This window comes from Bipolaris zeicola (assembly GCF_000523435.1).
Source record: "Bipolaris zeicola 26-R-13 unplaced genomic scaffold scaffold_231, whole genome shotgun sequence".
Lineage (NCBI taxonomy): Eukaryota > Fungi > Ascomycota > Dothideomycetes > Pleosporales > Pleosporaceae > Bipolaris > Bipolaris zeicola.
In genome coordinates, this window is record NW_006912280.1 from 1 (window position 1) to 20,072 (window position 20,072).

Sequence of the window (20,072 nt, forward strand, 5' to 3'; positions counted from 1 at the left end):
GAGACATAGTAACGATAGATACAGATAGATCGTACAGCTACTCAGCATGAAGGAGAGATTTGCGCCAAGAAGAGTTGTGCCGAAGCGCCGAGATTAGCGTGGGACAGAACTTTTGTGAGGCACCTCCGTACATTCAGCACGATAAATTGACGGTATATAATACGTACGGGACGGTATCGGTTGCGTCCGAATCAAGCTGCTTTATCCCGTATCAAGCTTAGAGAGTGAATATTACAAGCTTTGGCCCGCCTACCTATGATCACCCGCCCGTCTTACCCTTGACAAGATTACCTTGACTGCATAGGCCACCCGTTTACATGTATCATACGGGTGCTGACAAAGTCATCCGTACATATGATGATACCATACATTCAAAACTGAATATTTGTAACAAATAACTTCAGGTGAAAATGAGCATGTGAACAGATAGGACAGAGTGAAAATGGAATCACATCTGTCGTTGGCAACACTTCTTCGTTTAGTGACATCTTTGCAGAGTATTCAAGTATGAGATGATTTTCACGGTACCAGTATAAAAGAAGAGAAGTCTTGGAAATGCATCCATCTCGCAAGTGATTCCTGCGTCGCAAGTCATTTCAGACACTGGTGACATTTTTATGAGAATTCTTCATTCATGAAGTAGAAAAGATGTCTCTCTTTTGCTGTTGTGTGTGACGTGACGGGAGCAAGTCCTATAATACATCAGGATGCAACGACACTCTCGTTTGCGTTCTTGTCCTCTCCATCAGCCTCTGTACCTCCACTCTCAACACTTTCTTGCTTCATCTTCCAATTCTTGAATTCCTCACTAACAATTTTTCCAGTGCCATCTCTCACCCTCCTCACCTCAATAACGCCACTCTTTTTTCGCAACTGAACACTATACACACCTTCATCTCGTACCACGCCTTTCAGCCAGGCCAGGAACTCAGTTGCAAAGTTAATACACACGTTTCCATCCCAGCATCCCGTTCCTCTACGCACCATACCAGGTATCTCATGGGTGTTGAAAGTCTGCAAGCTCCTTAGTATACCGCTCTTGCTTCTGAACCCGACGGTAATCCTGGGGACGCCGAGGAGAAATGACTGGGCCCAGAACTTGAGAAGTTTGCGCTCGAACTTGAGGATATCGCGGTGTTGCTGGAGGTGCGGGGGAAGTAGCTCTTCGCTTGTCTTTAGCTCAACCCATTGGATGGGCTGCTCCGGATCACTGGGCTTGGGGGCGAGAAGCCCATCGACTTCGCCGCCTAGAACAAGGCTGTGGGGGCCAAATGACGTGTGTACTATGGAACAGTGCTGGGCATGGTTGGACACGACACCCCGCTGATGTTTTTCAATTTCCTCGCGCGGCGTCTCGGATGGCAGGGTGGGTATCAAGGTGAGCTTCTCGAACTTGTAGCCCCAGTATGTCATCATTTCTCGCGAATGCTGGTTGGCATGCTGATGCCGAGGCGGTGGTCGCTCAGCTTCTGCTGCGCGCTCGGCAGCTCGTGAAGGAAAGTCTTCCTCGATGTAGATTGTCCCATCGTGTAGGGTGGCAAACATACCAAACTCGGCAAAGTTGTCAAAAGGCGCTGTCATGATCTGATATCCGTCAGAAGTGTCTTTGGGTCGTCTCTGCAGCGGTAGTAAGGTAGGACAACCGGGTCCGCTTACCTTGCCTGTTTTCAAACCAGCCTGCGTCAACATACCTTGGTCATCATGCCTCGCCAGGTCATGAAATCTGCCTTTGGCTGTCCTTTGCCGGTCTTGTTGTCCATAAGCGCCCTAAGCAAGCTATCCAAATGCGGGTCTTCCTTATCTTGGTAGTGTTTGAACGTGTCGAATCCTTCTTTGAGATCTACACTCATAGGCGGGTGGACATAGTAGTTGATTCCTGACTCGTCCGCCTGGTAAACATGGTCGTCGTCGTATGAGAAGTGGGCGATCTCACGGGGCCGCTTGATGGTTGCTGACGCGCCGCGGAAGCGATTGAGGGGCTGTATGGGAAATGTGTGAACTGTCATATCTGATTTCGGGGTATTTCTTTCAATAGCTGGTGCTTGTGTGGGTTCTGCTTTGACAGAGGCTGATGCTGCTGCTTGTGGAGGTGCGCGAGTTCTGGGTCGCTTCCGGGGCGGTGACCTGTCTGATGAATCCTCGATAGGAGTGGGCGGTCTCTCCGGGAGGCCAGAGGGAGTTTTAACGGGTGTTTGTTCAGTCATTGCGTGGTCGTGTTTGTACAGGCATGTTTGATGGCTGGCAAACTACGCCGCGGAGGTGCATCCCCCACAAACCGCGGTTCTCGTACCTGACTAGCTACGGCGCGCCATCCAAACCATGTTATGCCATGTGTCGACGTCAACAACATCACATACACTACAACCTATAGCTTTCTTACAGTCTCCAACACCGCCTCTCCCGAGCTGTACAAAGTTGCGCGAAAATGGACAACCGTGCTATAAGACTCAACCCTAACACCCGGCGCAACCTCTTCGCTGCCCACACGGCCCAGCAACAACCGCCCGCCTCACGACGCCAGAACCAGAATGCACCTTCAGTTCGACCCGACAGCCGCGAGATTCAACAAGACATTTTCACGCAACCCGTTGAAGATGAACTAGTCGAGAAGGATGCACAGGGAGATTACATCATCCATGCGCCGACCCCGGTGTACAAGAATATGGGCACGGCCAGCCTTGGGCCAGAGGGAGATGAAGAGGGCGGTAGGTCTTGACAGAATCCGGGCATAAAAGAGGAAACTGACTGGCGATAGAACATGAAAACGAGTTGATTGAAATGTACGGCAAGCCGAATGTGCACTGGGCTGCAGCGGGAATTGAAGAGGAGATCAGGATTGCGCTGAAGAGTAGCTTAAGGAAAAAGGTGGCGAGTTTGGAGGATGATGGATGGATGTTTCAAGCAGAGAGCGAGAGTAAGAAGTGAAGTTTCTTTGGGCAACATGTACATGGCACTGCGAGGAGTTTGGTGTCACGATACCCTTGGCACGGTGTTTTGGGTCATAGACAAGATTGATATTAGCCGGGTCAGTTGTGAGCTTTTGCAAGTGCTGGGTCACGAAAGAAGTGATATATTTTTCAGGCTGGTTCTGTACTTGAAGAGTTGTTTACTCATTTGTGCTCAAGTCGTACTACATGCAAACGTTCGCCTCGAGGGATCTCTGTACACAAGGACCCTCATACTCAGTTCACAACATGCTTCCAGATCTCTTTGGAAAGAGTCCAATCATCCTCCAAAAGCCTTCAGGCTCACAGGACGTCTCACCGATTTACATCCTACTAAGCTTCACCCCTCACCTTCCGCAGACTGGGACTCTGTGCACGTTCCTGCCGTCCTTGTCACTCATGCCTCACCTGGCGGGCGGGTAGACAAGATTCAAGGCGCTAGAAGGTGACGGGTGGGGCACCACGATAGGTGAACATGTGGTTGAGGCATGCAACTCCAGACTCGGCACGTGTCTTACAGCTGTGGCGCAAACCCACTACCTCCAAATCACGCCCACATGCGCAATTGATATTGCAGAGCCCTATAAGCGCTTCCTCGCGATACAACCCATGCTTTCGCCCAGACAGTTCCTGGGCTGTGGCGGTGCAGTGTCTCACTATGTCAACCCTGCCAAGACGCTCACCTTTACCTTGAATCACTTCACGATTGACCTCCCAGACGTCCGACTCACACTCTCCCATCAACGGTGAACGTCTTCAGCGAAAAAACTGCTACTTTCCTGCCAATATCGTCACCTGACTGCTGGAGCTTCGGCGCCCGCTCTGAGGATATAAACCCTCCCCCCCTCGCTCCTTCCTCCTTTGCCTCCTCTACCCCACTGTCAATTTTCTGCCTCTTGCTTGAGCTTTGTCAACTGCAAAGTCTTGCCTTTACCACATCTCTTCGATTTGTACAACATTTTGTACATTTTCTTTCACTTCCACCATCATGTCTCATACCTCTCCTCAGTCTTCAACGGCCCATGGCCCTTCGTCGAGCCCTTATGCCGGCACTGATCCCACTCTCTACTCACCTGACGTGGACCGCAAGCCCCGCATCGGTCATCGTCGTCAGATTACCGCCATTGCTGCTGGTAAACTGTCTGTCAAAGATGCCAAGGACATGCCCACCATCATCAAGGCCGCCCTCCCTCTTCCCGCTATCTCCGCTGATGGTGTCTTCACGAACGAGCTATCCGAAGACAACAATGGCTATGTTTCCCGATATCAGTTCATCTCCCGGCTTCCTGACGGTACTCATGCTGGACTCGACTCGGAGCACGAACTTTTCAGCGTTCAGCACCAGATGAAGCTTGTGACTAGTTCTCCTCTCTGTTTCCATAAGCCTAATTAACATCCGCTGTAGTACGCATGCTTCCTCAACGCTGTCCCCTACTACTCTCGCGGTGTCTTCATCCGCTACGATGATCTTCGCGACGCTGCCGAAGGCAAGGACATCCTTGAGCAGCATGAGTTCACTGTCGACTATGTCACACCTTACGACTTTGCCAAAGCCAAGGCACAGGACACCGCCAGCCTCAAGGAGTTTGAGGGCCAGATCAAGCTCGGCATCGTCATCGATCCAAATCCCGACCAAGCCGTTTGGGAGTTCTCGTCCGAGGACTTGAATGAAGTCTCCAACTTCCTCAAGATTACCGCCCAGGCTTTTGGCGAAGTTCGCAATATCACTCATGTCGACTCTCTCCAAGACAAGATGGTCGTTGTGTATCGCATCGAGTTCTTCTCCATTGATGCTGCTGTTCGAGCTGTCCAGTCCTTACGTATGGATCCGGTCTGGGGCATCAACCGCCACGTGAGTTTCCTCCCTCCTCCAACTTTTGCGCGCCCTTGCTAACGTCTTGTAGAAGTCATTTCAGTGGTGCACTTCCGATCCTGCCCTCTGGTCGGATGAGCGTGTCGCGACCTCACCGAATCGCCCCAAGCCTCGCCTCGATGCCCATGGTCGCATCTACGGTTATCGCTTCGCCCCCAACCATCAGATTCCCGATCAGTATTCCGACCGTCGTTCCAGCTACCACAACCATCCCCACGATCAGCACAACCGCGTTCGTCGTGAGCGCATTCTTGATGGCAGCGACGTTCGCACTACTGTCATGCTTCGCAACATCCCCAACAAGCTCGATTGGGTACGTAGCTTGTTGCATAGCCAATTGAACTAAAGCTGACCACTTCAACAGATGACCCTTAAGAACATCCTCGATGACGTCTGCTTTGGCACTTACGACTTCATGTACCTTCGTATCGATTTCAAGTCTGGCTGCAACGTTGGCTACGCCTTCATTAACTTCACGGATGCCAACGGCATGCTCTCGCTCATCGACCGCATCGAGCGTCGGCTCTGGCCCGGCTTCAACTCTGACAAGACTGCCGAGGTTTCCTACGCCACCATCCAAGGTCGCGAGGCACTTGTCCAGAAGTTCCGCAACTCGTCTGTCATGCAAGAGACTCCTTACTGTCGCCCACGTCTGATCTTCACCCTCGCCGACGCTGAGATGATGGGCCAGCTGCGCACTGCCGGTACCGAGCAGGCATTTCCTCGTCCGGACAATCTTTCCAAGCTTCAGCGTTCCATGGATAGTGCTCGTAGCATCGGCCTCTATCCTCCCAATGGATACTCTACCCTTACTGAGCACCGCAACCGCTCCAGCGCCTACGACCGTGGAGGCCCTCGCGACATGATGCAGGCTGCTATGCACTTTGCTCAGCAGCGAGTCACCCCTGTTCAGTTTGCCGGCCTGAGCGAGGCCAAGAAGCAGGACATCGAGACTTGGTACCTGTGCACCTATGGAGGCGGTCACTGTGGTCGCATCCCCTTTGACTGCATCCCCATGACCCATGTCACCCAGTACTTCAACGAGAATCCTGCTCCTACTCCAGTTCCAGGCATCATCGGTGCGCCGGCTAGCAGCCCTTTCTCCAACAGCGTCGCTTCCGCCATTCCTGACGGCACCCCGACTCGACCCTCTGGTATGGCTCGTGGTCCTATCCGCCCCTTCTCAGCTCGTGGCTATGCGGATGCCAACAACAACCCCTTCTTGTAAGCATCGACATGACCGGTGCTTGTTTTCGCGTCTATGGACAATGTTGCAACATCTATCGCATTTCGCATGAGTGCAGCAAGCACACGATTCCTTTGTTTGTTCGAATCTGTTTCAAGATGTTTGTCAAACAGGGCTTGATAATAGCTTCCTGGGAGTGGTACTGGAGACGCTGCCGAGTTTATGTCTTCCAGAATGATGTCGTACGATCTGGATTAATGATGTGGATGATTGTGGATTGATGTGGTCTCTGACCTGATGATGGATTGCACTGGGGCTGGTGAAAGCACAGTGCCATAGTAGATAGCTTAATGTCTTAGGTAATATGAGCAATGACTGCCATGATTGTGTCTTGTTGGTGAATTGTTGTGACTTGCTACTTGATCTGACGATATGTAACTTGATTGATTTGTTTGCATCTACAGTACAAGGTCGTTCGGCTCTCAGGGCAAGGCCGATGTCTACATTCAGTCTGTGAGCGAGTAAACAAGAGACCTGCCTGTTCATAGCCCTCGATTCATTCAAATTCATTTACATGCTAACTACCCAAGTTTGGGTTAACCTTGATAAATTCCCACACCACCCCTTCCGACAACTTATCCCCATTCCTCCCCAACTTCCTCAGCCCCCTCTCCTCATCAACCACCACAGGCCTCAGCGTCCACCAATCCAGCATCTGCATCACATACCCGCCCTTGGGCACCGGCGTCACAGTAAACTGGCGCCACCCACTCCCCAACTCGGCCGTACACTTGAGCCTCCCATTCCCATCATGACACACAAACCTACTCGAGCTACAGTTCCGCCACCCGAACCAACCCTGCGTCTCGACGCACTCCCAGTAGATGGATCCGTGGGTTGCGCCTCGCGCGGCTAACACGACGGAGCCGTCGAGGAGCGTCAGCACGTTGCCGTTGTCGGAGGTGGCGCACAGGATGTAAGTGCAGCCGTGTCGGGGGATTTGGGCTGCTTCTTCTGGGTAGTAATCGTCATTGTCGTCGGAATTAACGCGAAGGATGTGCTCCGAGGTTATGGTCGGGGTGTACATGGTGTGGCTGTCTGTTGCTGTTGTGTCGGACATGCATGATGGCGAGTCTGGGCGCATGTTGTTGGGTTCATGCTGCGGTGATGTCATAGTACTGTTTTTTTTGTGTTTTCGGATGCTAGAATGGGTTTGGGGTCTATGCGTATGGTATGCACTGTATGGAGTTTATTCTGTTCTCCCTTGTTTGGTCCTTTTTTGGGGTCGGCAGTATCTGGCCGACGGTTTGCCTGTTTCTTGACTACGGATTAGGTTTGCGAGTAGTAGCAAGTACGCAGCAGTCCCGGCTTAGTTGTTCGTTTCGTTTGCGGACGGTCTCGGTGTTGGTGGTGGCGCTATGGATGTACATATGCGGGGTAAGGCGTGCGTGTGTAAGAGCATGGGCGAGACCTCTGGGCTCGGTCGCTTTGCGTTTCTTGGGTTTGGGCGCCATGATGGCTGGGGTTTTTTGCGATCAATACTTGCTTGGCAAGTGCTGCAAGTGAGCACCGATAAAACGTCGCGACGTAAGTACATGCAAATGCACGGCCGAGCTTGGATGTGGTGTTACGCTGCGTCAGGGTACAAACTCTATGTATGCTTCTGTGTATGGAAGTCTGTTGAAGTCCTAAATTGGACACCCGCATGCTCTATTCAGAAAGTGGGCTTTTAGGTTTTTGGACCCTGACTGAGTGACTGACACCGATATGCGTTATGCACCAGCGATGATCAGCACGCGTGAGATCTCGCCATCTTTTATTATCTTTCTTGGTACCTCGCACAGACTACTCCCCAATTGCAAAAGGAGGCGGAGATCAAGGTTCGATTCCTGTCAGTCATAGGGCGCCGCGATCGTGACCATGTTGTTGTCCAAGAGATCTGTCGACGGGTGCGTGCTTCCTTGGAAATGACAATCTTGAACGTGGGGACTTAGACGTGAGATAATAGGGGGGGCTACTGGGGCCACTGTTGTCCCCTGATCTTCACCAAAGCAAACCTCACTAAGCGACAAGGAAACCCCTGATGCAACTTACACAGAGACTTGGGAGTCGGAGAGTTCGGATGGCATTACTCTACGTTCTCGTTTCTGCAGGTGAGAAACGATGGATTATGTTTCCTCAGTGTCGGATCGTCTGTGCGACCATCAACCGGTTCACAATCCTGCAAAGAGTTTCTCACATGGACGCTCGAATCCCTGGAACTATCACACAAGAATACGATGTCGACAGCTATGCCACTTGGCCCAAGTCCATTTGTAGCTATCGAGAATGAGGAATGGGACATGTCCAGGAGGACGTGGGTAGCACCAATGCTCACGTGGTCCGGCCCTTCTTCACCGCCCGGCGGCCAAATTGCCAATTTACGAAGCATACAGAGCGACCTTGATCCAAAATATATCGAGCACGATTTTATTTTCCGTCTGTACCGCAAGGCTGCGCTTCTATGCAGCTTCATATGTTTGGAGATGCACATGTGCAACCTCTACATCGAGCCTAGAGCGGGAGGGTTTTCCAGTACGTCATTGGACACCGCAAGCAGAGTACTAGTAGTATAAGAAACCAAATACGCCAGTTCGCCCAGTCCCCACGGGCGCGCTCAAAACGAGAAAGGGTAACCCAAGCAGCATAGGCCGCCCCCTTCGCCAGCGCGTCGTTTTTGCAGACAGCAAATTACCGCCTTGCGCTTATTTTAAAATCCCACCATTGACTCTCTCTGCGATGGAAGCAGGTAAAGGCCTGTTATCGATGCAGAATTTTTTCTTTACTTTTTTCGACAATATAAAAAGTCATTTGCATGGTCTCAACTGCGGCTGCTAGGTAGCGACATACACCCCACAACCACCGAATACAGAACCAGCTGCAGATACGGAGTCACCTTGTTCACCAGCTGCTTTGCCCTTTTGCGCAAATTTCCCGTGTTGCCTCAGTCTGCGGGTACTACGACCTTTTGGCCAAACGTCGCCTCGGCGAGATACATCTGCGATAATTACCACACACCACCAAAACCCACCTGGCCTGCGATTCAAAAACCAATACCTCCCTCACCATACCTCGAAGAAGATAGAAGAAAAAAAACCCCAGGCAAACCACCAAACCCCGGGAGAGGACCAACCCCCAAAGAAGAAGAAATGGCCATCGCAAAACCCTCCACAACCCTCCCCCACCGCCAACAATCCCACCACCTCACAGTCCCCGGCCCTTCCACATCCTCTTCCTCCTCAGCACCCAGCATATCCGCCTCCCCCCTCTTTAGCGCAAGCACACACGACATAGCCATGCTCCACGACATCCACAGTCTCCTCAACAAACTCTTCATCCGCAACCGGAACCAGCACCGCCGCAGCACGTGGTGGAAGGCGCTGCACGGCTTCCGGAAGCAGATGGCGTTGCTGCTGGGTGAGCTGGAAGCGAAAGAGCTAAGGGAGTATGAGAGACGGCAGAGGGTGCAGGCTAGATTGAGGTTTTGGGATGAGAGGGGGGAGGTGCATGCGTGGTATTAGTATGTTCTTTTTTTTCTTATTCCGCCATGTTGCTTGCAACTTGCAAAATCAAGTTTTATTGAGATATTAGGGTACGGATGCTAATTTCTTCGTGTAATAGTCAGTTCAGTCAGCTTGTAGCTGTGGGCCCTTTCTCTAGCCTCGGCCTCGTCATGATGGCGTCTGTCGCACGCGTGTGCCGCATCACGGGTATTACGTCCGTGTACGAGCAGATTGCCTCTGCAGAGGTCAAGGGCGTGCTGGATGCGAGTGATAGGTTAGGCTTGGCAGGGCAATTTGAGGGTGTGCTGAGTGGTGGGGACGAGTGCGATGAGGGTGTTGTCATTGCGAGGGAGGATGAAGACTAGATTTGATCGATGAGGGGAGTTTGTCGTCTTGATGTGGTGGTGGGCAATATGAATTGATACCAAGTAGCCCTAGCCTGGCTACATACCCTCGATTAAGCGTTTGTAATTATTGGATTTTACATACTATGCAACAACGTGGATACGACTAGTAAACAACTCATTACCACCTATCTAATACCAAACCTCGATCCCAGAGTGCCGAATCGATCCTTACCCTCCACCTTTGGACTCTGCGCCGCAACTTGCGCCCCCTCCTGCACCTTCTCGAGCAAAATGGCACCCTTCATTTGGTCCACCTTGCTGTACTTTTTATTCCTCTGCGCAATGTCGAAGAACTCTTCGGAATTGTCCGTACCCATGAGCGCCACCGTCTGCGTCAGTTCGTCCAAGTTTTCCATGAGGATTGGGTTGTTCAGCGAACTGACGAATTGCGATAGGAAAGCCGTGTCGGCGGCGAGGGTGGCAACTGCAGCAGGAGAGATACGCTTGATGTGTTGCGCAAGAGGCAGATCGAGGATGGCAGTTGAGGCGTGGGATAGTGCGTCAAAGTAGATGAACTCTTTGATGTCCATGGGTAGGGCAAGAAGAACTGACGACATGATGTTAGAAAGGTACCTAGTCAACTCCAGCATGTATGTCGAAGGCTCCGTCTGCGGTTTCGTGGCCATCCAGTCGTATTCTGCCGTCTCAATCAAGTCGTCAATCTTGCTGTTGACGAGCTCGAACACACGGTTCGATGCCGTGTTCTTGGCCTTTGCGAAGCGCTCTGTGGCAGTGAGAACTATGGGACCTGTTGCAGAGGGCGAAGAGCGGGCTTCGAACAGCAGGTCCTGGAGCTCTACGCATGCGTTTTCAAAGTGCTCCAGGTTGGTGAGAATTTGTACAATCTGGCCGGGATACTGACTGCTTAGACGCTCGACAAGACTTCCGCACACTTTCTCGCAGAGCAGCTCGTCAAGGCTGGTACGGAGGGTCTCATCAATGACACTGCTCTTTTGGAAATAGTCGTCGCTGAAGAGGTAGATCTGATTTAGGAAGTTCCTAATGTCGATGCAGCATAGAGGGTACATTTGTGAGAATGGCAACACACATGGGAATGTGAGTTGTTCGCTGTTGGCTGGAGGGCTGTACCAAGACACGGAGACGACCTTATCGTACTCTTCCCGTGAATTGATAGGCATGGGCATGTAATCGTCGGTGTGTACAATCTCCAAGAAATCGTCGCTGAACCGTTGCTTGAGGAGAGCGGAGTACTTGGAGAAGAGGGTGAGAAGCAGGTCGTTCATTGCAGAGACCGAATATCCCCATTTCTTAAGGTCGAGTTAGTTTGGATCGAACACGGTAGTCAGGAATACGAACCTCCATTGTGAGCATAAAAAGTGCAATGCGGCCTTTGATTTTGAGCAGCAGCTCATCGTTGTCGACGGTGTGAAGCTCTCCTGTGATGAGCTTGATTGCACTTTGACACATTGAATCCCACAGTTCGTCAACCTATTCCTGTGTTAGCCACAACGATGACAAATAAGACAGGAAACTCCACTTACGTCAGCTTGTGATCGCAGATTGGTTGTTATTGTCATGGTTGCTTTCTCAATAATGGCATATCCCGCAATACTCTCGAGCAAACTACTCAGGTCGCTGCACTCTTCATCAAGCAGATTAAGTTTATTGGGTATGATCAGATCTTTCTGCGTCCGTCGATCCGAAGCGTACTCGGCTCTGAACTGTTCGCTCTTACCCAGCGTCTCGTTGATATGCATGGCTTCAAACAAACGAGAGAAGTCGGTCTCATTGCCTGCCTCTTCGTTGTTCAGAACATCAAACTCATCCGTCTCATCAGCGACAAGTTCAATAGCCGAGTTCAGTTTGAACTTTGAGAAGCGCGGATCCGTCTCAGCGCGCCATTGGTTGCGCTTTCTTCGCTGCTCGGTATAGAAAAACGACACCTCGCCTAAGAACTGTGCAGACTCGCGGATGCGATACAGCCATGTACTCAGGTCGCTCTTGACTGCTTCTCTGATTTGCTCCTGGGTTTGGGGAATCGACTTCTCAATCAAATTCGCAATCTTAAACCGACTAATCTCCTTCAAATGAATCGTCTGAAGCTCGTCTAGTGCCCTTAACGCTGCATAGTAGTTCTTCTCTTTCAGCAGATCCTGGACCTGGTTGGCGATTCGGAGAACGTTCAAGCACGCGTTGAGCGCTTGGCTAGCTTCGTTGATGTTTTGGCGCACCCCTCTGGAGTCGACTAGCGCTTTCTTGTGCTCCGCCAGCTTCTCGATACTCTCTTGGATGGACTCGTTTAGCTGCAGGATTTCACCACTCATTTGCACGGTCTGGTCCCGTATCCTGAGCAGTGAGTCGACAGAGCTCACAAAGTCTTGATGGTTTGCGTTACATATTCGCTCAATCTCATGCTCGCGATCATTTGCATATCGATCGAATGTGACTTGCAGTTGGTTTGAGTAACGGGGATCCTTCATTATGGGGATCAGCTGATCAATATAGTCCGAGCCCACGGACGACTGGGATATCTGATAAGGTTAGCACAGTGATGGTGACTACAGTACACATGGTCAGTTTTTACTTGTTTGATCGCTGTCAACAAGTCATCGTCAGGGTCAATAGCTGATGGCATGGTGATGGCAGCCTAAAGGGGTTTGGCAGTTCGTGTCGAGTATGACTATTAAGCAGCTAGGTACTAAGACTTTACTTGAGAAAGTATCTTCAGTCTTGTTATAAAGTTGTTGTATGTTGTTCGTATGTCGTCGTCGGTTGCCTACGGGCTTGAAACGCGTACCTGGCAAGTCGGCGATGCGCCTGATACCGCACCAACTCAAATGCGGTCTAGTGGACTTGGCGGCATTCGGGCCCACTTTCCCCATCAAGGGCGGGCAATGCTCGAGAATGCCCAACCAAAGAGCGATGATTGCACGACATACGGCAGAAATGCTGGAACTATTGTTTTTGTGTATGGAGGGCTTCTGAAGTGTGCTATATCTTATGCAATTAGCATGTCAGTATTTCTTATTATAGTAATGAGAAATCGTGGATGATTGACAATATCATCGTTGGGAATACGGCAGATTTCGATCAATCAAACGACAACAGGAAGAGAGAGAGGGTTAACTCAGGAATCCCCTACTTTTCTCTGTTATCAAGTGTATTCAACTAAAGTTTTGGCTTCGGAGCAGCACTCGGTTTGCATCAGACAATCATCCCCAGTTCTATGCATATGGGTGCCCCACTTTCTGGAGCGATGACGGAGTAACCCCGCCGATTTCTCAGTACTCCGATCCGGAGTCAACCAGGGAGATATAACTTTGCCCAAACTTTTTTCCTCTTGCTTGGCGACTTCTCACAAATTATACAAAATGGAGACAATTACCAGTAGGTGCTCAATTCCAGTGCCATTGATAGTACGCTAATAGCTTTTGTAGACAAACTCCAGAACGTCATGGGTACTGCCACTGGGCCGTACAGCGGAAAGTATGTTGCAGAAAGGTAACGCCTTTGATGTAAACTGGCTAACAATGCGGCAGGACTGCCCTTTTGCTCGGCGCCGGTTTTGTGTAAGTTAACGAAATGCTACAAACAAATGCAGTAACTAATCTGAGTAGCACACGCCCAACCGTAGATGTTCTCGCAAAGTCTGGCGTCAAAGTCACAGTGGCATGCCGTACCTTGGAAAAGGCTCAAGGCCTAGCTAAGGGCATTCCTAACACCAACGCCATTAGCGTATGGCATTCAATTCTTGCACTGTCGACTCAGCTGCTAACAATTACTAGCTTGACGTAAATAACGCCGAAGCGCTCGACGCCGAAGTCGCCAAGGTTGACGTTGTCATCTCTCTCATTCCCTACACATTTCACGCCACTGTCATCAAGTCAGCGATCCGCAAGAAGAAGAATGTCGTCACAACATCATATGTCTCCCCCGCCATGATGGAGCTCGACGCTGAGGCAAAGGAGGCCGGTATCACAGTCATGAACGAGATTGGTGTAGACCCTGGTGTCGACCATCTCTCGGCTGTCCTTACCATCGATGAGGTCCACAAGGCTGGCGGCAAGATCCTGTCTTTCAAGTCATACTGCGGTGGTCTTCCCGCTCCAGAGGCCTCAGACAACCCCCTCGGTTACAAGTTCTCCTGGAGCTCCAGGGGTGTACTGCTCGCCCTGAGAAATCAGGCAGCTTTCTACCAAGATGGCGAGGTCAAGTCGATCGAGGGCCCAGAGCTCATGGCCGAGGCAAAGCCATACTTCATCTACCCCGGCTACGCTTTCGTCGCATACCCCAACCGTGACTCCACACCCTACAAGGAGCGCTACAACATCCCAGAGGCACAAACCATTATCCGTGGTACACTGAGGTACCAGGGTTTCCCAGAGTACATCAAGTGCCTGGTAGACATTGGCTTCCTGTCAGAAGACCCCAAGGACTTCCTCAAGGAGGGCCAGAAGAGCACCTGGCGCGATGCCACGGCCAAGATTGTTGGTGCCACCAGCAGCAAGGACGAAGACATCATCTGGGCCATTTCCTCCCGAACAAAGTTCGCCAGCACAGAAGAGAAGGACCGCATCATCTCCGGTCTCCGCTGGATCGGTATCATCTCAGATGAGGAAATCATTCCTCGCGGCAACCCTCTGGACACTCTATGCGCTACTCTGGAGAAGAAGATGCAGTATGAGGAGGGTGAGCGCGACATGGTCATGCTCCAGCACAGGTTCGAAATCGAAAACAAGGACGGCAGCAAGGCGGTCCGCACCTGCACACTCGTAGACTACGGTGACCCCAAGGGCTACTCGGCCATGGCCAAGTTGGTCGGTGTGCCGTGCGCGGTAGCTGTCCAGCAGGTACTTGACGGTACGCTCAGCGAGAAGGGTATCCTAGCGCCTATGAGCACGGAGATTTGCAAGCCGTTGATGAAGACATTGGAGGACCAGTATGGTGTGTACTTCAAGGAGAAGACCATCCCCATGTAAAGGGCGAGATGGGTATCATTAAGAAGGGGTTTGAGTGGACTGTCATGCCGACATGACCAGATAGACATTAGCATCAGGCACAATCACTTGAACAAATAAATATCCCTCATGAATTACTCTTCTGAGCTTTGCTGCCTTTTTTCTTTTCTGGGTATACGTTGGTATCTCTGCCGCCGTGGCATCGTCATCTATTGTGCTTATTTCACTTCTTCTCCTTCCTCCTCTATACCCTCGCTCAATCCAATCCTGCGGTTGGTGGGGCCCTTCCTCCAACCGCCTTCTTCGCTCCTCCATTCCCGCCTCCCATGCCGCCTCCAAACATGCTCCCAAGCATATCGAACATGGGATTGCCCTGTCGGGGGATCTTGATTCCAAAGTACATTTCGCCAATCTGATCCAACGCCTCATTCCAGTTCACGTCTTTCAAATCGCCCGCATAATGGCTCTTTAGCTGACGCCACAGACTGGGATCTCCCCTTTCCACACTCAGAAGGAGCAATCCGAGGAAATTCAATAATGGCAGCGAGGGGTATACGCGGAATTCAGACGACTTTGTGGAAACGGCTTGTGTGGGTGGATTTGGTGTTTTCTCGACGGCAGAGGTGAAGAGGAGGAAGAATTTGTTTGCGGCTCGGAGGTTGCCGGTGAGGAGGTAGGGCAGGACGCCACGGGCACAGTAGAGGGGCGCTGTGTGCGGCGCGTCTGATGTGTACCAGTTGTAGTGTAGGGAAGCGAGGGTTGCAGCGCTATCTTGGGTGCCGAGGAGAAGGTGGCGTTCTGCCTCGTAGGGTTCGAGTTCTGTGGGTTGCAAGTTAGCAAGAGCTTTGAATACATCCCCCTTGATTTTCTCTTTTATGATCTCTTCTTCCTGCTCGCGACGCAGCATGCTGGTATCTCTGGCTGGGAAAACTCACCCTCAGCGTACAACCCCCCCGCAACATGATGTAACTCCGGGTCGCCTGCAGGGAAGTCTCCAAACCGCGAACTCCATACTATCATCTCGCCCACAAACTTCTTCTTGGTAGGCTCATCCTTGGGGAACGTCCGCAGAAGTGTTAACAGCCGCCCTTTGCTTTCGGCATCTACTTTGATTTCCCCTTTATTGTACACGTCTAGTAGGAAGATGCAGAGGTCGCCGCCGGAGCCGCCCTGGCCAGCTTGTAGCAGCGATTGTGCGCCTTGGAAGAGGATCGAGGTTGCGTTGGGCCAGTCGCTGGCTTTTGTGTAGCGCGAGGCGATCACGCGGAGTTGTTGGTGGGCTTCGTAGTACTGACCCTCTGCGATTCTATGGTGGGGTCAGCTTGACAGCGTCATTCAGGGGCGTTTCGCGAGGCATTCACTTTTCTCTTTGTCGCGCAAGCGTCTTTTCGATTTTGGAGGCCATTTTTGGCGGAGTAAGGGTGGTGAGTGGTTGGGATGAGGACAAGTTTGGGGAGCAGACGTTGGCTGTTTGAGCTGTTGGTTGAGTTGGCTCACGAGCAATGACGCAGCGCTACGGGCGGTTGCTGGACCCCACATCTGCCTCGACTTGAGCTCGATTGCCAGCGCGCTTGCTCTACACAACACCTGCTACTATATCTCTTTCCATTGTTACGATTTAATACTCTGTCTGAAATGCAAATTCAGCACTAGCCTGATGAACACCTTCATGGATAGGTTTTCGCTTTTTATCTAGACAAATTCCAGAAAGGATCGGAACATATGGAGTGCCGGTTGACGTATGATGGTACTATACTCTTATTCGCGGTCGAGATTCCTCGAGAGCTTTGTAGGGCACAACTGTATGGCCAACGGTTCACTGGCAACACTTTCAAACATCTGGTGTCGCTTGGTTCAATGCGTCTCATCTTCAGTCACCTCGTCAACATAATGCCCGGTGTATCAAAACAACATCACCCATGCCTATCGCATCGATCATGACCTGCTTGGACACAACCACGGACACGCAATGACTTTAGTTTCTTTTGTACTAGCTGCCTTTAGCATACACAATCTCTGGTCCATATACGCCCAGGTACCTAGGCTAGCCTGAAAACATGCAAGTGGGTACACCAAACGGAGAAATTTGCAAAAAGCTTTTTGATTCTTCGCGCATGCTTTGCATTCATCTCTTTTACATCTTACATGATTGAATGTGATCTTAGTCTTACTGTTTTATTCTCATTGCACCGCCAGCGCTGGCAAAAGAACAATTGGTCAACCTTAAATGTTGACGACAGGATACCCAGCAAAGAAAGTAGTGTTCATCTGCAGCATCTCTCGATGCCACTGCCCTTTTCGGAAGACAAAGTCAATGTTGTACCAAATGGTCTGCAATGGAGATGATTTGAAGGGCGCAGCAAAAAGAGCTACAGCTGCAAAAATATTTTCGATGCGTCGTCCGGGAGTCGAACCCGAGCCAATTGCTTGGGAAGCAATTATCCTACCGCTGGACCAACGATGCTTTCAGAATATAGGATACTTCTGAAAATTTGAACATTATATCGTCATTGTGATATGTAGTGGTAATGCATCAATACAAGTTTGTTGATGATCCTGCAAGATCCAGTCAGCATACACCCGAAGCTGACAAGAAACTCTTCGATGCCGAGACACGTGGCTAAATTCGAGAAAATCCTGCTACGGTCCAACCCTCCACTTGCTCTTTAGGATTTCTTCTGCTGACTATGTTCACGATAATGCCCCGACCTATACACATTATAACTGAGCATACGATAGCTTTTGATTGGGCTATCAGTCTGTGAAGATGTTCATAACAGTATCACGGTATTAAATATTCAGAATTTCCCTTAAGTACCTTTGATGAATTTCTTTCTTCAACACAACTCTTCGAAAACAAGAGTGAGCTGATAACAAAGTTCAATAACGAGTATAACCGGCTCAATAACAAACATTCCTAACCGAGAGCTGCTGAGAGCGGGGTCGTCGTATGACCAGAGTGGGGCTGATGCGTGTGTCTGGCTAGTTATCTCCTAATGCGATGACATTCGAAATCACTGCGATCCCATGAACTAACGCGTAAGAAACAACCAGAGTACAGTGCTACGCTAGTGTCTTGTAGTAGAAAACAATGTTTCCTCTGCAAGAGACGGGCAACTGATAGACGCTTCCATTTGGCTTCATCCTATTCTTAATTACAGGGAAGTGAGCATGTTTCTACCCAACACCATCGAGTCAAAATTTGAGTTTCATTCCTTGAAAATATTATTGCAACATTTGCATTCCTGAGTATTCCGGTGAAGTCTATTCAACCTGAAAGAGTAATGCGAATCAGACCTTCAGGTACTGCGTACTCGACCTCATCGCATGAAAATCAATCTAGTCTAAGACAATCGACTATAACGAATGCCATAAGATACGGGCTACCTCGGCTTGCGCTAGTACTCTGCATTACACAAAAGAGTATCATGCACGATTTTGGTACACTATGTTTCAGGCCTCTATGCGGCATTCGGTACACCATTAATCATTTTGAACCAGAGCTCATCAAAAGGGTTAGCGTGAGAGCAGCGTAGTCCGAATGCAATTTGTAATGTCGACAAGGATATGTTAGTGTAATACTTGGAATAAAGGAGTCGATAGTGTGTTCAACGTAGTCCGTGTTAACGTGGGTTAGAGGAGACGCCGTGAAAGGGTCATTTCCGCGGGCAGTAGAATATACAACCGAAAACAAAAATGCAAGCATGGCGATTTGCGAACAAGAGTTGTTGATGCAAGACTAGGCTAGAAAACATGACATGTGCATCACAAAACAGTTGGAAGAAGTGGAGGCGAGGTATAAGTTGAGCTCGAAACCCAGAACATGCATTTTCATTTGCATTCACATCCGCTGGAATGCAGGATAAGTATCTATAGAGAAGAAGAAGAAAAATCAATGAGATCGTGCCGCAAGCGTCGTGTTCTCAAAACCAGTTCCACAAAGGAACATAAGAAGAAGAAGTGTGCGTCAAAAGCCATCGCCGAAGCAGATTCGCGCCGTTTTCCGTTTGTCTTGACCGTAAAGCCAAGATCATAGTCCACCCGAAACCATGTCCATAAAAGAAGCCTTAAAGAAAGATGAAGGTCGTCTAAGAAAAGTCCCTGGCGTGGCGCCTGGAGTTGCTGGAAGCAACAGATGCGATTTCAGGTCCAGGAGCATCTGGGGATGTCTTGCCAGCCTGGTGCCAGTAAAGATCCCACTTGAGGAGCGGGTCGTTGGCCTTGTACAGCTCGGTACCCTTCTTTCCAGCAGGGACCTTGGCGCCGTCCTTACCGCCAGTAACCTTGATGTTGAAGGCTTGAGGCCAGAACTGGCGGTTGCTGACATCGCCATTGTTGTGGATGGAGACGACCTCGGTTCGGAGGACGTAGCTTTGGCTGGGAATGTCAGATGGAATCTTGACTGTCTGGGTGTTGCCATTGTCGTAGAAGATGGCGTCTGTGCCCCAGTAACCAGTTTGTTCCTGGGGTGAGCCGGATGAGTAGCGGCCCTTGCGGTAGTCGATCAGGGCGGACTCGTGGATCTTGAAGAACTGGAGGGTCGTCTTGTCGACCTTGGCACAGTCACCGTTGCAAGGGGCGAGATAAGTGGCAGTCCAGCCGTGGTGGGAGCAGTCCCAGCCCTCTTCGCCACCGCCACAGCTGCCTTCGTGGTGCCAGTGGAAAGTGACATCAGATCCAGCGGGAACTGGAACAGTGTAAGGCGAGGGGGAAGCGTCCTTGTGAGCAATGATGTCGGGGTGTCCAATCTTGTCGCCGTACACGGGCTGGTATCCCCAGCCCTGAGCGGTCCACCACGCAGGAGACTGATTACCTGGATCGACCTTGCTTGCCTGACGGTAGCCTTCATAAGTCTTGCCACCAGCCTCGAACTTCTCAACAGAAGTGTGGCCGGCAACGGTGGAAATGAGAGCTGCGACAAGGGCAGTGGTCTGGAAGATCTTGGACATGGACATAATGGCGATTTGCAGAAAAGGGTTCGTTGGGGGTATTGATGACGAGGCAACGCTAAAGGGTATAAAAGAATGACGAAGAGCGAGTTTCTGATAGCACCTGGCTATGAAAGAGTGACTGGTCAAAGACTGACTGTGGAAAGAATGACTTGCTTGCTGGAGCGTGAAGAAAAACGAGACCGGACGGGGAACGAAAAGACCTTATGTATAATCGGAGCAAGGGCTGAAATGATCCCACAAGGAGATCC

At 50.6% G+C, this 20,072-nt stretch overlaps 9 protein-coding genes across 9 annotated transcripts; 4 read left to right on the top strand and 5 right to left on the bottom strand.

Annotated features, from left to right (window-relative positions):
- Positions 1–702: 702 nt before the first annotated feature.
- COCCADRAFT_8646 (uncharacterized protein) lies at positions 703–2,204 on the bottom strand (the record flags this gene model as incomplete). The annotated part of the gene is made up of 2 exons (XM_007718413.1): positions 703–1,584; positions 1,692–2,204. 2 exons carry the CDS (start codon positions 2,202–2,204, stop codon positions 703–705), a joined length of 1,395 nt encoding a protein of 464 aa, XP_007716603.1.
- Positions 2,205–2,425: 221 nt separating this feature from the next.
- Positions 2,426–2,925, top strand: COCCADRAFT_8647 (uncharacterized protein; the record flags this gene model as incomplete). Its single annotated transcript, XM_007718414.1, has 2 exons — positions 2,426–2,705; positions 2,756–2,925. 2 exons carry the CDS (start codon positions 2,426–2,428, stop codon positions 2,923–2,925), a joined length of 450 nt encoding a protein of 149 aa, XP_007716604.1.
- Positions 2,926–3,933: 1,008 nt separating this feature from the next.
- COCCADRAFT_8648 (uncharacterized protein) lies at positions 3,934–6,046 on the top strand (the record flags this gene model as incomplete). The annotated part of the gene is made up of 4 exons (XM_007718415.1): positions 3,934–4,299; positions 4,351–4,797; positions 4,850–5,131; positions 5,183–6,046. 4 exons carry the CDS (start codon positions 3,934–3,936, stop codon positions 6,044–6,046), a joined length of 1,959 nt encoding a protein of 652 aa, XP_007716605.1.
- Positions 6,047–6,581: 535 nt separating this feature from the next.
- COCCADRAFT_29776 (uncharacterized protein) lies at positions 6,582–7,091 on the bottom strand (the record flags this gene model as incomplete). The annotated part of the gene is made up of 1 exon (XM_007718416.1): positions 6,582–7,091. The coding sequence occupies one exon, from the start codon at positions 7,089–7,091 to the stop codon at positions 6,582–6,584; it is 510 nt and encodes a 169-aa protein (XP_007716606.1).
- Positions 7,092–9,192: 2,101 nt separating this feature from the next.
- Positions 9,193–9,911, top strand: COCCADRAFT_107438 (uncharacterized protein; the record flags this gene model as incomplete). Its single annotated transcript, XM_007718417.1, has 2 exons — positions 9,193–9,563; positions 9,665–9,911. 2 exons carry the CDS (start codon positions 9,193–9,195, stop codon positions 9,909–9,911), a joined length of 618 nt encoding a protein of 205 aa, XP_007716607.1.
- Positions 9,912–10,078: 167 nt separating this feature from the next.
- COCCADRAFT_107465 (uncharacterized protein) lies at positions 10,079–12,549 on the bottom strand (the record flags this gene model as incomplete). Its single annotated transcript, XM_007718418.1, has 4 exons — positions 10,079–11,221; positions 11,271–11,402; positions 11,456–12,445; positions 12,499–12,549. The coding sequence occupies 4 exons, from the start codon at positions 12,547–12,549 to the stop codon at positions 10,079–10,081; spliced, it is 2,316 nt and encodes a 771-aa protein (XP_007716608.1).
- Positions 12,550–13,285: 736 nt separating this feature from the next.
- Positions 13,286–14,893, top strand: COCCADRAFT_8652 (uncharacterized protein; the record flags this gene model as incomplete). Its single annotated transcript, XM_007718419.1, has 5 exons — positions 13,286–13,301; positions 13,352–13,400; positions 13,454–13,483; positions 13,532–13,649; positions 13,700–14,893. 5 exons carry the CDS (start codon positions 13,286–13,288, stop codon positions 14,891–14,893), a joined length of 1,407 nt encoding a protein of 468 aa, XP_007716609.1.
- A 235-nt stretch (positions 14,894–15,128) lies between these two features.
- COCCADRAFT_40494 (uncharacterized protein) lies at positions 15,129–16,277 on the bottom strand (the record flags this gene model as incomplete). Its single annotated transcript, XM_007718420.1, has 3 exons — positions 15,129–15,691; positions 15,808–16,178; positions 16,234–16,277. The coding sequence occupies 3 exons, from the start codon at positions 16,275–16,277 to the stop codon at positions 15,129–15,131; spliced, it is 978 nt and encodes a 325-aa protein (XP_007716610.1).
- Positions 16,278–18,960: 2,683 nt separating this feature from the next.
- On the bottom strand, positions 18,961–19,821 carry COCCADRAFT_8654 (lytic polysaccharide monooxygenase; the record flags this gene model as incomplete). The annotated part of the gene is made up of 1 exon (XM_007718421.1): positions 18,961–19,821. The coding sequence occupies one exon, from the start codon at positions 19,819–19,821 to the stop codon at positions 18,961–18,963; it is 861 nt and encodes a 286-aa protein (XP_007716611.1).
- Between the last annotated feature and the right edge of the window lie 251 nt (positions 19,822–20,072).